Here is a 12183-nt window from a genome sequence, read left to right as displayed (position 1 = left end):
TATTATTCAGCTTTTAGTTTAGTGAAGTAAGTCTAGGCAGAGCCAGAAGCAGATGGCTCTGGCAAATAGCTCTTTTGTTTTACTCTCCTTTTCCCAATGATACCACCAACTGCTTAGGCGCACATACTTCATGTTTAATTCCTCATTATTTTATCTCCATATGCATTTAGTTGACAAATTCTATAAATTCTATTATTAAAATTTCTATCCCACATATCTTTACCCTTTGCATTCTCACTTCAATCATTCTATATTATTAATATAATCTTTTAAAATATAAAGTATATGGTTTTATTTTATATTTGTATTTTTGATTGATGAAGATGTACATATTTACTACATGCAAATGTTTTGAAATACATGTGCATTATGGGATGCTTAAATCAAGCTGATTAACATATGTGTTACCTCACTTAAGACTTTTTAGGGTGAGAACACATAAAATTGATTCTTAGCAATTTTTTTTAAGAGAGAGAGAAAGAGAGAGAATTTTTTTTTAATATTTATTTTTTAGTTTTCGTCGGACACAACATCTTTGTTTGTATGTGGTGCTGAGGATCAAACCTGGGCCACATGCATGCCAGGTGAGCACGCTACCGCTTGAGCCACATCCCCAGCCCAATTCTTAGCAATTTTTAAGAATACAATATGCTGTTATTAACTGTAGTTGCCGTGTTGTATAATAGATCTTTTAAACTTATTGCTCCGATCTAACTGAAGTTTTGTGTCCTTTGACTAACATCTTCTCACCTCCCCTTCATAATTTTAGCTTTTAACCTTTCTTACTGCCCTACTCTACCTTATCCATGTCTGTTAGAGGTATATTAGAGGCTATTAATATGCCATCATTACATTGCTCATTACCTTCTAAATCTCTTTTCTTCCCCCCATTCTGTCTCTTCCAATTCCCACAAAGTTTAATGAATGCAGTCAGTATAAGCTTCACAGAATCTATTTACAATGATCTTTTTTCAAAATTACTTTTCCTATATCACTTTCTTCTGATTTCATTTCTACTTACAGAATTAGACCTCTAAGCATGGATAAAACATGATTCAAAACATTCAAAACATGAAATACCCTGTCTCACTAGAATAACACTATTTCTTATGAACCATAGCCAACATATTTCAAAATACATGACTATAATCACAACTTTCATTTCTATCTTAATGTTTTTCTCCCTTTTCTTGCCATAACCTGACCAACTTTTCAAAGTCTACATTAAATGCTATCCCATTCACAAATATCATGCAAAGTTCCCCAACAAGGGTAAGGTCTCTCTTCTCTGAGACCCTATGATACTTTTTTTATGCTCCTTAAGTTAATACTTGTTTAATTTGCCTTGCTTTTTCATGATTTTTGTACTTATATCTCCTGAGTATTAGCCCTGTAGAGAGCAAGCTCTTCCTCTTTTGCATTATTGCCTTGTAGCACTTGGTACAGTGACATGGAAGAACCCTTAAATGAAATGATATAGATTTCTAATGCAAATAAAATTTACTGGCTAAATAATGATTTCCAATTTAGAAATGTGAATTTCTAAGATAGATGCTCAAGTAAAAGAGAAAAATCTGATGATATAGATCAATATATAACCACCCTCATTAGGACATCTTGCATTCTAGCACTTTCAATAGGAAGTAATGTCGTCATGTAAACAATTTCTTAGTGTTTATTTCTTTCTCTCTCTGTATTGAATATACAAACAAAAGATACTCAAAAATGCAACACCATTCAATTAAATATGGCTCAAAGAGATACAAATCTTTTAATGTTAACTTTATGACAGAACTGTCTGTTTTCAAATGAAAACTATGTGAGGAGATTTTAGTGCTACACAATTCAGCTGTAATTTTACAGAACTGTGAATTGAGAACAAACTGGGGGGGGGGTGTTGAAAATCAGTACTTACAAGGAGTATTCAGGAACAGCATCCTTGAAGGCAGGAAGTTCGCGCACATATTCATTATAAAACCATTTCACTTTGAAATGCAAATTCATATAATCGGTGCTCTTGCATAATCGCTGCTTCTCATGTTCTATAACAGATAACATCAAACAATTAATAAAGTTTGGTTTGCCAACGGTGCTGCTGTACTCCAATCTACCTATAGAGGTAGATTAGTGGTATTTATAACAAGAAGAGAAGAGTGTATTAGAGGTAAAGGCAAAGTAAATTGCTGAAGGCAGACCTGAAATTTCAAAATGCAAAAATAATGGCATCTCAAGCAACAATGTGAAATAACTTGAATGTTCTAATAAGTCCTGCTAAAAAGGTGAGAATTTTGATAGGCTTAAAGTATAAGAGCATACTTAAGATTTTTCCATTTATCAGCAAACGTTCATATTTTGACTTCTTTTAGCCAGATGCAAAGTGACAGAATAAGACCTCTAAGCATGGATAAAACATGATTCAAACTAGGCATCATATTCACTGATTAGTACAGAACATGTGAATAAGTAGATAACATTTCTGGCCTAATTATTTAATACTTAAAATATTAAGAAAGTTAAAAAGAAAAGATATCTCAATCAGCCATATGATTTTTTCTTTACCTTTTAAGTTCAACTAAAATTATTTTGCATCCTGTAGCTTTTTTGATATTTTGTTAGAAGAGTTTTACTAATATGTGACATTATTTTCCATCTTGCTTGAAAAATATAGCTTAAAACTGTTTTTATGACCTGGACTTATAAAAACTAGGGAGGAGAGACATGTAATAATGCTACTGAACATGTTGATTCCCCCCTGCCCCATATTATCTTGGCCAATTCTGGCTAAATTATAAACACAACCAAACTCAAACCCAAAATATCCCTAGCTATATTCAGATTGACAATATGCTTTGAGAAGTTCTGTTGGAGATCGATGATTCTCCTCTAAGCTCAAGGCTTTGATTCATAGTAAAAACATTCTATATTACATTCTGGGCTGAATTCTGAAAATACTAATTGAAGCAATTAAATTGTTATGAAAAGATTTAGGTTATCCCTGTTTTCTAAAACCTGTCTATAGAGGGACTTAAACTCCTATCGTATACAAAAGAAAGATTACAACCCCAAATCAAACGTTTTAAAATGCTCTCAACAAAGATTAATTCAAGACAATATGTCAGGAGAAAGAGAGAGAAGCACAGATATATGTACTTACAAAGAAACAACAGTAATAAACTAGTACTTATAAGCCAACCACCAAGCAAAATTATGAACAAGATGTTTTGCTTCAGCTATCTCCAAATGTATTTCATTCTTTTTCACTTTATTTATTTATTTATTTAGTTAGTTATAGGTGGACACAATATCTTTATTTTATACTTATGTGGTGCTGAGGATCAAACCCAGTGCCTCACGCATGCTAGGCAAGCGCTCTACTTCTGAGCCACACCCCAGCTCATCTTTTTCACCTTTTGATGTTGGTTCTCCCAGCCTATCCTGTTAAATATCTAGTATCCCTTCATTTCTTAAAAGGAAAAATTCATAGGTAGGAACTTAACACAATACTACCCTGCAACACAACATGGTGAGGTCCTTACCCTTTACCCACACATTTAGAGGTCTCAACATATCACAAATTAAGTGGCTCATGGCTCCTCAATCATGTGGGATCCCATTCTTGGTGCTGTAGAAAGCAAGCTGGAATGCTAAATATCTTCTCTCATGACTAGCAACACCTGAATTTATGATTAATACCCTCTGAACCCCAGAAAAAAAGCATTCTGGACCATCTTTTGCCCTAAGTTCTAAAACATAAAAGTTGACTACGTCCAAATGCTACAAACTGTGGCAAGCTGTTCCAGTAATGACCAATAGAATAACTGCTTTGGAGTGTGGGGAGAAACTTGCACTGTGAAAGCACATAGGTGAGGTATATGGCAAACTAACATGCCAAGTTCTACCCTGGACAACTGAAATGTAATATATTGTTGCGTAATAAACTATGATTTTTAAGTTAATTGACACACATGTTTTACTTTTATTTAATTCCAACTAATGCTTCTGAAGGTATTCATGAATCAAAACGGATACACACGATAGATGGGGAATATTTTGAATAAAACATAATTCATATTACTTTTAGGTTTGTATATGCGTAGTTCCAGGTGTAATATACATGAAATCTGATATTGATTTTCTGCCAATTAAATCGACATTGAATGCTAGAAGTGTAAATTGCTTTATATTTTAAAATTTAGATGCATGAACTTCAATTAAATTTTAACTCTAAAATATATTTTTAAGTTTACTTTAAATTACATCTATTTATAAAATATTGGTAATATGGTCATTTTGACAATATTAATGGTCATTTTGACAATATTAATTCTGCCAATCCAAGAAAAAGGGAAATCTTTCCATCTTCTAAGGTCTTAATTTCTTTCTTTAGTGTTCTATAGTTTTTGTTGTAGAGGTCTTTCACCTCTTTTGTTAGGTTGATTCCCAAATATTTTTTTTGAGGCTATTATAAATGGGGTAGTTTTCCTCGTTTCTCTTTTAGAGGATTTGTCACTGATACACAGAAATGCCTTTGATTTATGGGTGTTGATTTTGTATTCTACTACTTTGCTGCATTCATTTACTAGTTCTAGAAGTTTTCGGGTAGAATATTTTAAGTCTTCTAGGTATAAAATCATATCATTGGCAAATAGTGCTAATTTGAGTTCTTCTTTACCTATATATATCCCTTTAATTTCTTCCTTCTGTCTAATTACTCTGGCTAGTGTTTCAAGAACTATGTTAAATAGAAGTGGTGAAAGAGGAAATCCCTGTCTTGTTCCAGTTTTTAGAGGGAATGCCTTCAATTTTTCTCCATTTAGAATAATGTTGGCCTGGGGCTTAGCATAGATAGCTTTTACAATGTTAAGAAATGTTCCTGTTATCCCTAGTTTTTGGACATGAGGGGATGCTACATTTTGTCCAATGCTCTTTCTTCATCTATTGAGATGATCATATAGTTCTTATGTTTAAGTCTATTGATGTGATGAATTACATTTATTGATTTCCATATGTTGAACAAACCTTGCATCTATGGAATGAACCCCACTTGATTATGGTGCACTACTTTTGATATGTTTTCGTGTTTGATTTGCCAGAATTTTATTGAAAATTTTTGCATCCATATTCATTAGAGATATTCATCTGAAGTTTTCTTTCTTTGATGTGTCTTTGCCTGGTTTTGGAATCAGGGTGACATTGGCCTCATAGAATGAGTTTGGAAGTGCTCTCTCGTTTTCTGTTTCCTGAAATAAATTGAGGAGTATTGGTATTAGTTCCTCTTTAAAGATATTATAGAACTCGGCTGTGTATCCATCTAGTCCTGGGCTTTTCTTGGTTGGAAGACTTCTGATGGCATTTTCTATTTTGTCACTTGAAATTGATCTGTTTAAATTGTGTATATCATCCTTATTCAATTTGGGCAAATCATATAACTCTAGAAATGTTTTGATGCCTTTGATATTTTCTATTTTATTGTAGCACAAGTTTTCAAAATAATTTCCAATTATCTCTGTATTTCTGTAATGTCTGTCATGATATTTTCTTTTTCATCACATTAATAATTTGAGTTTTTTTCTCTCCTTCTTTCTATTAGCATGGCTAAGAGTCTGTCAATTTTATTTATTTTTTCAAAGAATCAACATTTTGTTTTGTCAATTTTTTCAATTATTTCTTTTGTTTCAATTTCATTGATTTCAGCTATAATTCTAATTATTTCATGTCTTATGCTTTTGGTGTTGATTTGTTCTTCTTTTTCTAAGATTTTGAGATGTAATGTTAAGTCATTTATTTGTTGACTTTTTCTTTTTTTGAGGAATAAACTCCATGCAATGAACTTTTCTCCTAGTACTGCCTTCATAGTGTCCCAGAGATTTTGATACATTGTATCTGTGTTCTCATTCACCTCTAAGAATCTTTTTATGTCCTCCTTGATATCTTTTGCAGCCCATTATTCATTCAGTAGCATATTATTTAATCTCTAGGCATTGGAGTAGCTTTTATTTTCTTATTTTATCATTGATTTCTAATTTCATTCCATTATGATCTGATAGAATGCGGGGTAATATCTCTACTTTTTTGTATTTGGTAAGAGTTGCTTTGAGGCATAGTATATGGTCTATTTTAGAGAAGGATCCATGTACTGCTGAGAAGAAAGTGTATTCTCTCATTGAAGGATGATATAGTCTATATATGTCAGTTAAGTCTAAGTTATTGATTGTATTACTGAGATCCATAGTTTCTTTTGTTTTTGGAAGAGCTATCCAGTGGTGAAAGATGTGTGTTAAAATCACCCAGAATTATTGTGTTGTGGTCTATTTAAGAAATGTGAACCTGAGAAGATTATGTTTGATGAACGTAGATGCTCCATTGTTTGGGGCATATAAATCTGTTATTGTTATATCTTGTTGATGAATTGTTTCCTTCTTTATCCCTTTTGATTAACTTTGAAGTCTACTTTATTTGATATGAGGATGGAAACCTCTGCTTGCTTCCACAGTCCATGTGAGTGGTATGATTTTTCCCAACCTTTAACCTTCAGTCTGTGTATGTCTTTTCCTATGAGGTGAATCTCTTGGAGGCAGCATATTGTTGAGTCTTTAAAAAAAAAATCCAATCTGCCAGTTTAAGTCTTTTGATTGGTGAGTTTAGGTTATTAACAGTCAGGGTTATTATTGAGACATGATTTGTATTTCCAGACATTTTATTTATTTTTGGTATTTAACTTGACTTGGTTTGTCTTTTGACTCATTTTTCCTTTAGATTAAACCTCCCTTTGCTGATTTTCATTGTTGTTTTTCAATTCCTCTTCATGGAACATTTTGCCAATGATGTTCTATAGTGAAGGCCTTTGAGTTTTAACATCTTTTAACTTCTGTTTATCATAGAAGGCTTTAATTTCATCATCAAATCTAAAGCTTAATTTTGCTGGATATAAGATTCTTGGTTGTAATCCATTTTCTTTCAGAGCTTGATATATGCTGTTCCAGGACCTTCTAGCTTTCAGGGTCTGGGTTTAAAAATCTGCACATAGTCTAATTGGTTTCCCCCTATATGTAATCTGATTCTTTTCTTTCATGACTTTTAATATTCTCTCCTTATTCTGTATGCTAGGCATTTTCATTATAATGTGCCTTGGTGTGGATCTGTTATGATATTGTACATTTGGTGTCCTATAAGCCTGTTGAATTTGGTTTTCCAATTCATCCTTTATGTTCAAAAAATTTTCTGATATTATTTCATTGAATAGATTGTTCATTCCTTTGGTTTGGAACTGTATTCCTTCCTCTATCCCAATAACTATTAAATTTGGCCTTTTTATGCTTTCCCATATTTCTCGTTTGTTCGGCTCATGGTTTCTTAACATTTTCATTATGTGGTATACACTCTTTTCAGGATTATATATTTTGTCTTCATTGTCTTAGGTCCTGTCTTCTAAGTGCTCTAATCTCTTGGTGATGCTTTCCATTGAAATTTAATTTGGTTTATTGTTTCATTTCAAGGATTTCTGTGTTTTTTTTTTAAAAAACCTCTATATCCCCATTGAAGTAATCTTTTGCTTCCTGTATTTTTTTATGTAGTTCTTTGTCAAAATTATCTTTTGCTGCCTGTATTTGCTCTCTTATATCATCTTTTAATTCAAAAACATTTTAATTATGTACATACTGAACTCCTTCTCTGTCAAATCTTCTGCTGTGCTGGCCATGGATTCTAATAATGAAGTGTCTTGATTTGTTTAGGGCACTTTCTTCCCTTGTCTTTTCATATTGCTTGTGTGTCTTCCCTTCTAGCACTGTGCATCCTAGGCATTACCAATTTTACCCTATAGGCTTATTGTGCCCCTGTAGGAATCCAATACCTCTCCTTTGAGGTGAAGGACAATGTTATCAGATTCCAATATAAACAATATACACCCTAAAAAAACAAAGATTTACTAATAAGACATTTACAGTTTGGTCACAATGTTCAGATATGGTAAATTCAATTATTATCTACAAGATATTCAGTAGGGTTATAAAAGGGTTTACAGTTTCTGATGGTAGACAAAGAACCAGGGGTGAGGAGTAGGAGGTGAGGATATAGAGTTGTTATACCTTAGGAAGTGTGAAAGAGAAATCTAAAGAGGAAAAAGGAGAGGAAGTATCTTTGGGTAGACAAGTAAGTGGGAAGACAGTAGAGTACAGAAAACAAACACACATATATACAAGAAAAATTTAAAATGTTAAAATAGCAGAAATTGGTGGGAAAAAAAGAAAAAAATTAAAAAATAAAAAAGAATACACAACACAACGTAATATACTATTCAGTCATCCCAGACTTCAAAATCCTAATTCATGCAAAGTACTTGGTTTTACATATGTTGGGGATGTGAGGGACAGAGACAGGAGAGGGAGAGGGAAAAGGTGGTGGGGGGAATCTTGAAGGAAGATACAGGGCTTGTTTTGGCTGATTATCAGTAACTTTCCTGTTTTCCTTCTCATTCAATAGGTGGGGTCCTCTGTTGTTAGCTGGTTTCTCTGCCCTCAGGATGGTGAAGGTAACCAGGATGACACTGTTCTGGGTTAGTGGCTGCTGGGGAGAGTGGGGAGTTACAAACTGGATAAACTGGATACCTGGAAGATGGTGATGAAGGTGACCCAAGATGGAGGCTCCTGCTTTCAACGGTGGGGTGTCTGGCCAGGTGGGGCGAGCCAGGCGATGGTGTTGGATGATGAGTTCAGCGATGAGCTCTGTGGCTTGCAGTGTTGGCTGACTTTAGAGCCTGTGTGAAGTTTCTGGGTGCAGACAGGTTCTACATGTAGGAGATTCTGTAGGCTTCTGCAGAGTCCCAAGATGGTGGCAACCAGGGGATTCCCCACGTTGGCAGATGGGCATCCACACATGGGTGGTGGCTGGAGTTCTTACTCCTGGGAAGCTGCTGGGTGTTCTCCATGGGAGCAGCATCTCTAATTTCGGCTCAAGTGGGTGGCCGAAAGTCCTTCGCGGGTGCTGCTGCCACCGCTGCTAGTCCTACTCAGATGCTGAGGCCTGGAGCCCTGGATGAGCACGGTGCTTCCTGCACAGGGGGCAGGACTATTGCCGGCAGAGAAGCCATATTCTTACAACTTGAACCCCAGGTCACAGAGCGACTCAGATACTGCTTCCCTCTGGCCCACCATTGTGGACTATTTCCTATTGTTTGTATTCTTTTTTTTTTTTTTTTTTTTTTTTTTAATTTTTTATTGTGGGTTGTTCAAAACATTACAAATTTCTTGACATATCATATTCCACACTTTGATTCTAGTGGGTTATGAACTCCCACCTTCACCCCATACACAGATTGCAGATTCACATCAGTTACACATCCATTGATTTACAAATTGCCATACTAGTGTCTGTTGTGCTCCGCTGCCTTTCCCATCATCCACCCTCCCCCCTCCCCACCTCTCCCCTCCCCTCCCCTCCTCTCTCTCTACCCCCTCCACTGTATAACCCTGAGGGTCTCCTTCCATTACCGTGCAATTTACCTTCTCTCTCCCTTTCCCTCCCACCTCTCATCCCTGTTAAATGTTAATCTTCTTCTCCTGTTCTTCGTCCCTACTCTGTTCTTAGTTACTTTCCTTATATCAAAGAAGACATTTGGCATTTGTTTTTTAGGGATTGGCTAGCTTCACTTAGCATAATCTGCTCTAATGCCATCCATTTCCCTGTAAATTCTATGATTTTGTCATTTTTTAATGCAGAGTAATACTCCATTGTGTATAAATGCCACATTTTTTTTATCCATTCGTCTATTGAAGGGCATCTAGGTTGGTTCCACAGTCTTGCTATTGTGAACTGTGCTGCTATGAACATCGATGTAGCAGTGTCCCTGTAGCATGCTCTTTTTAGGTCTTTAGGGAATAGACCAAGAAGGGGAATAGCTGGGTCAAATGGTGGCTCCATTCCCAGCTTTCCAAGAAATCTCCATACTGCTTTCCAAATTGGCTGCACCAATCTGCAGTCCCACCAGCAATGTACAAGTGTACCCTTTTCCCCACATCCTCGCCAGCACTTGTTGTTGTTTGACTTCCTAATGGCTGCCAATCTTACTGGAGTGAGATGGTATCTTAGGGTGGTTTTGATTTGCATTTCTCTGACAGCTAGAGATGTTGAGCATTTTTTCATGTACTTGTTGATTGACTGTATGTCCTCCTCTGTGAAGTGTCTGTTCAGGTCCTTGGCCCATTTGTTGATTGGGTTGTTTGTTCTCTTATTGTCTAATTTTTTGAGTTCTTTGTATACTCTGGATATTAGGGCTCTATCTGAAGTGTGAGGAGTAAAGATTTGTTCCCAGGATGTAGGCTCCCTATTTACCTCTCTTATTGTTTCTTTTGCTGAGAAAAAACTTCTTAGTTTGAGTAAGTCCCATTTGTTGATTCTAGTTATTAACTTTTGTGCTATGGGTGTCCTATTGAGGAATTTGGAGCCCGACCCCACCGACTGTAGATCGTAGCCAACTTTTTCTTCTATCAGACGGCGCGTCTCTGATTTGATATCAAGTTCCTTGATCCATTTTGAATTCACTTTTGTGCATGGCGAGAGAAAGGGATTCAGTTTCATTTTGTTGCATATGGATTTCCAGTTTTCCCAGCACCATTTGTTGAAGATGCTATCCTTCCTCCATTGCATGCTTTTAGCCCCTTTATCAAATATAAGATAGTTGTAGTTTTGTGGATTGGTTTCTGTGTCCTCTATTCTGTACCATTGGTCCACACGCCTGTTTTGGTACCAGTACCATGCTGTTTTTGTTACTATTGCTCTGTAGTATAGTTTGAAGTCTGGTATCGCTATACCGCCTGATTCACACTTCTTGCTTAGCATTGTTTTTGCTATTCTGGGTCTTTTATTTTTCCATATGAATTTCATGATTGCTTTCTCTATTTCTACAAGAAATGCCATTGGGATTTTGATTGGCATTGCATTAAACCTATAGAGAACTTTTGGTAATATCGCCATTTTGATGATGTTAGTTCTGCCTATCCATGAACAGGGTATATTTTTCCATCTTCTAAGATCTTCTTCTATTTCTCTCTTTAGGGTTCTGTAGTTTTCATTGTATAAGTCTTTCACCTCTTTTGTTAGGTTGATTCCCAAGTATTTTATTTTTTTTGAAGATATTTTGAATGGAGTGGTTGTCCTCATTTCCATTTCAGAGGATTTGTCGCTGATATACAGGAATGCCTTTGATTTATGCGTGTTGATTTTAAATCCTGCCACTTTGCTGAATTCATTTATTAGCTCTAATAGTTTCTTTGTAGAGCCTTTTGGGTCTGCTAGATATAGAATCATATCATCTGCAAATAGTGATAATTTAATTTCTTCTTTTCCTATTTTTATGCCTTTAATTTCTTTCGTCTGTCTAATTGCTCTGGCCAGTGTTTCGAGAACTATGTTGAAGAGAAGTGGAGAGAGAGGGCATCCCTGTCTTGTTCCAGATTTTAGAGGGAATGCCTTCAGTTTTTCTCCATTCAGAATAATGCTAGCCTGAGGCTTAGCATAGATTGCTTTTACAATATTGAGGTATGTTCCTGTTATCCCTAGTTTTTCTAGAGTTTTGAACATAAAGGGATGCTGTACTTTGTCAAATGCTTTTTCCGCATCTATCGAGATGATCATATGGTTCTTATTTTTAAGTCTATTGATGTGGTGAATAACATTTATTGATTTCCGTATATTGAACCAGCCTTGCATCCCAGGGATGAATCCTACTTGATCATGGTGTACAATTTTTTTGATATGTTTTTGTATCCGATTCGCCAGAATTTTATTGAGGATTTTTGCATCTAGGTTCATTAGAGATATTGGTCTGTAGTTTTCTTTCTTTGAAGTGTCTTTGTCTGGTTTAGGTATCAGGGTGATGTTGGCCTCATAGAATGAATTTGGAAGTTCTCCCTCCTTTTCTATTTCCTGAAGTAGCTTGAAAAGTATTGGTATTAGTTCTTCTTTAAAGGTTTTGTAAAATTCTGCTGTATACCCATCGGGACCTGGGCTTTTCTTAGTTGGTAGTCTTTTTATGGTTTCTTCTATCTCCTCAATTGATATTGGTCTGTTTAGGTTTTCTATATCCTCCTGACTCAATCTGGGCAGATCATATGACTTAAGAAATTTATCTATGCCTTCACTATCTTCTAATTTATTGGAGTATAAGGATTCAAAATAGTTTTTGAT

General features: G+C 35.4%; 1 protein-coding gene across 3 annotated transcripts in view; it reads right to left on the bottom strand.

Moving 5' to 3' along the window:
• The window catches only part of Unc13c (unc-13 homolog C), a 601300-nt gene that overhangs the window by 129622 nt on the left and 459495 nt on the right, over positions 1–12183 (bottom strand). For all 3 annotated transcript variants that reach the window (XM_058584813.1, XM_058584812.1, XM_058584814.1), the window contains one exon: positions 1916–2042. In XM_058584813.1, coding sequence (XP_058440796.1) covers positions 1916–2042 — 127 coding nt within the window. The remainder of the gene's footprint in view (positions 1–1915; positions 2043–12183) is intronic.

Source organism: Marmota monax, unplaced genomic scaffold (assembly GCF_021218885.2).
Source record: "Marmota monax isolate L192 unplaced genomic scaffold, Marmota_monax_Labrador192_F-V1.1 WCK01_AAM20220418_F8-fsc00001, whole genome shotgun sequence".
Classification (NCBI taxonomy): domain Eukaryota; kingdom Metazoa; phylum Chordata; class Mammalia; order Rodentia; family Sciuridae; genus Marmota; species Marmota monax.
This window is presented reverse-complemented; position numbering and strand designations above follow the sequence as displayed.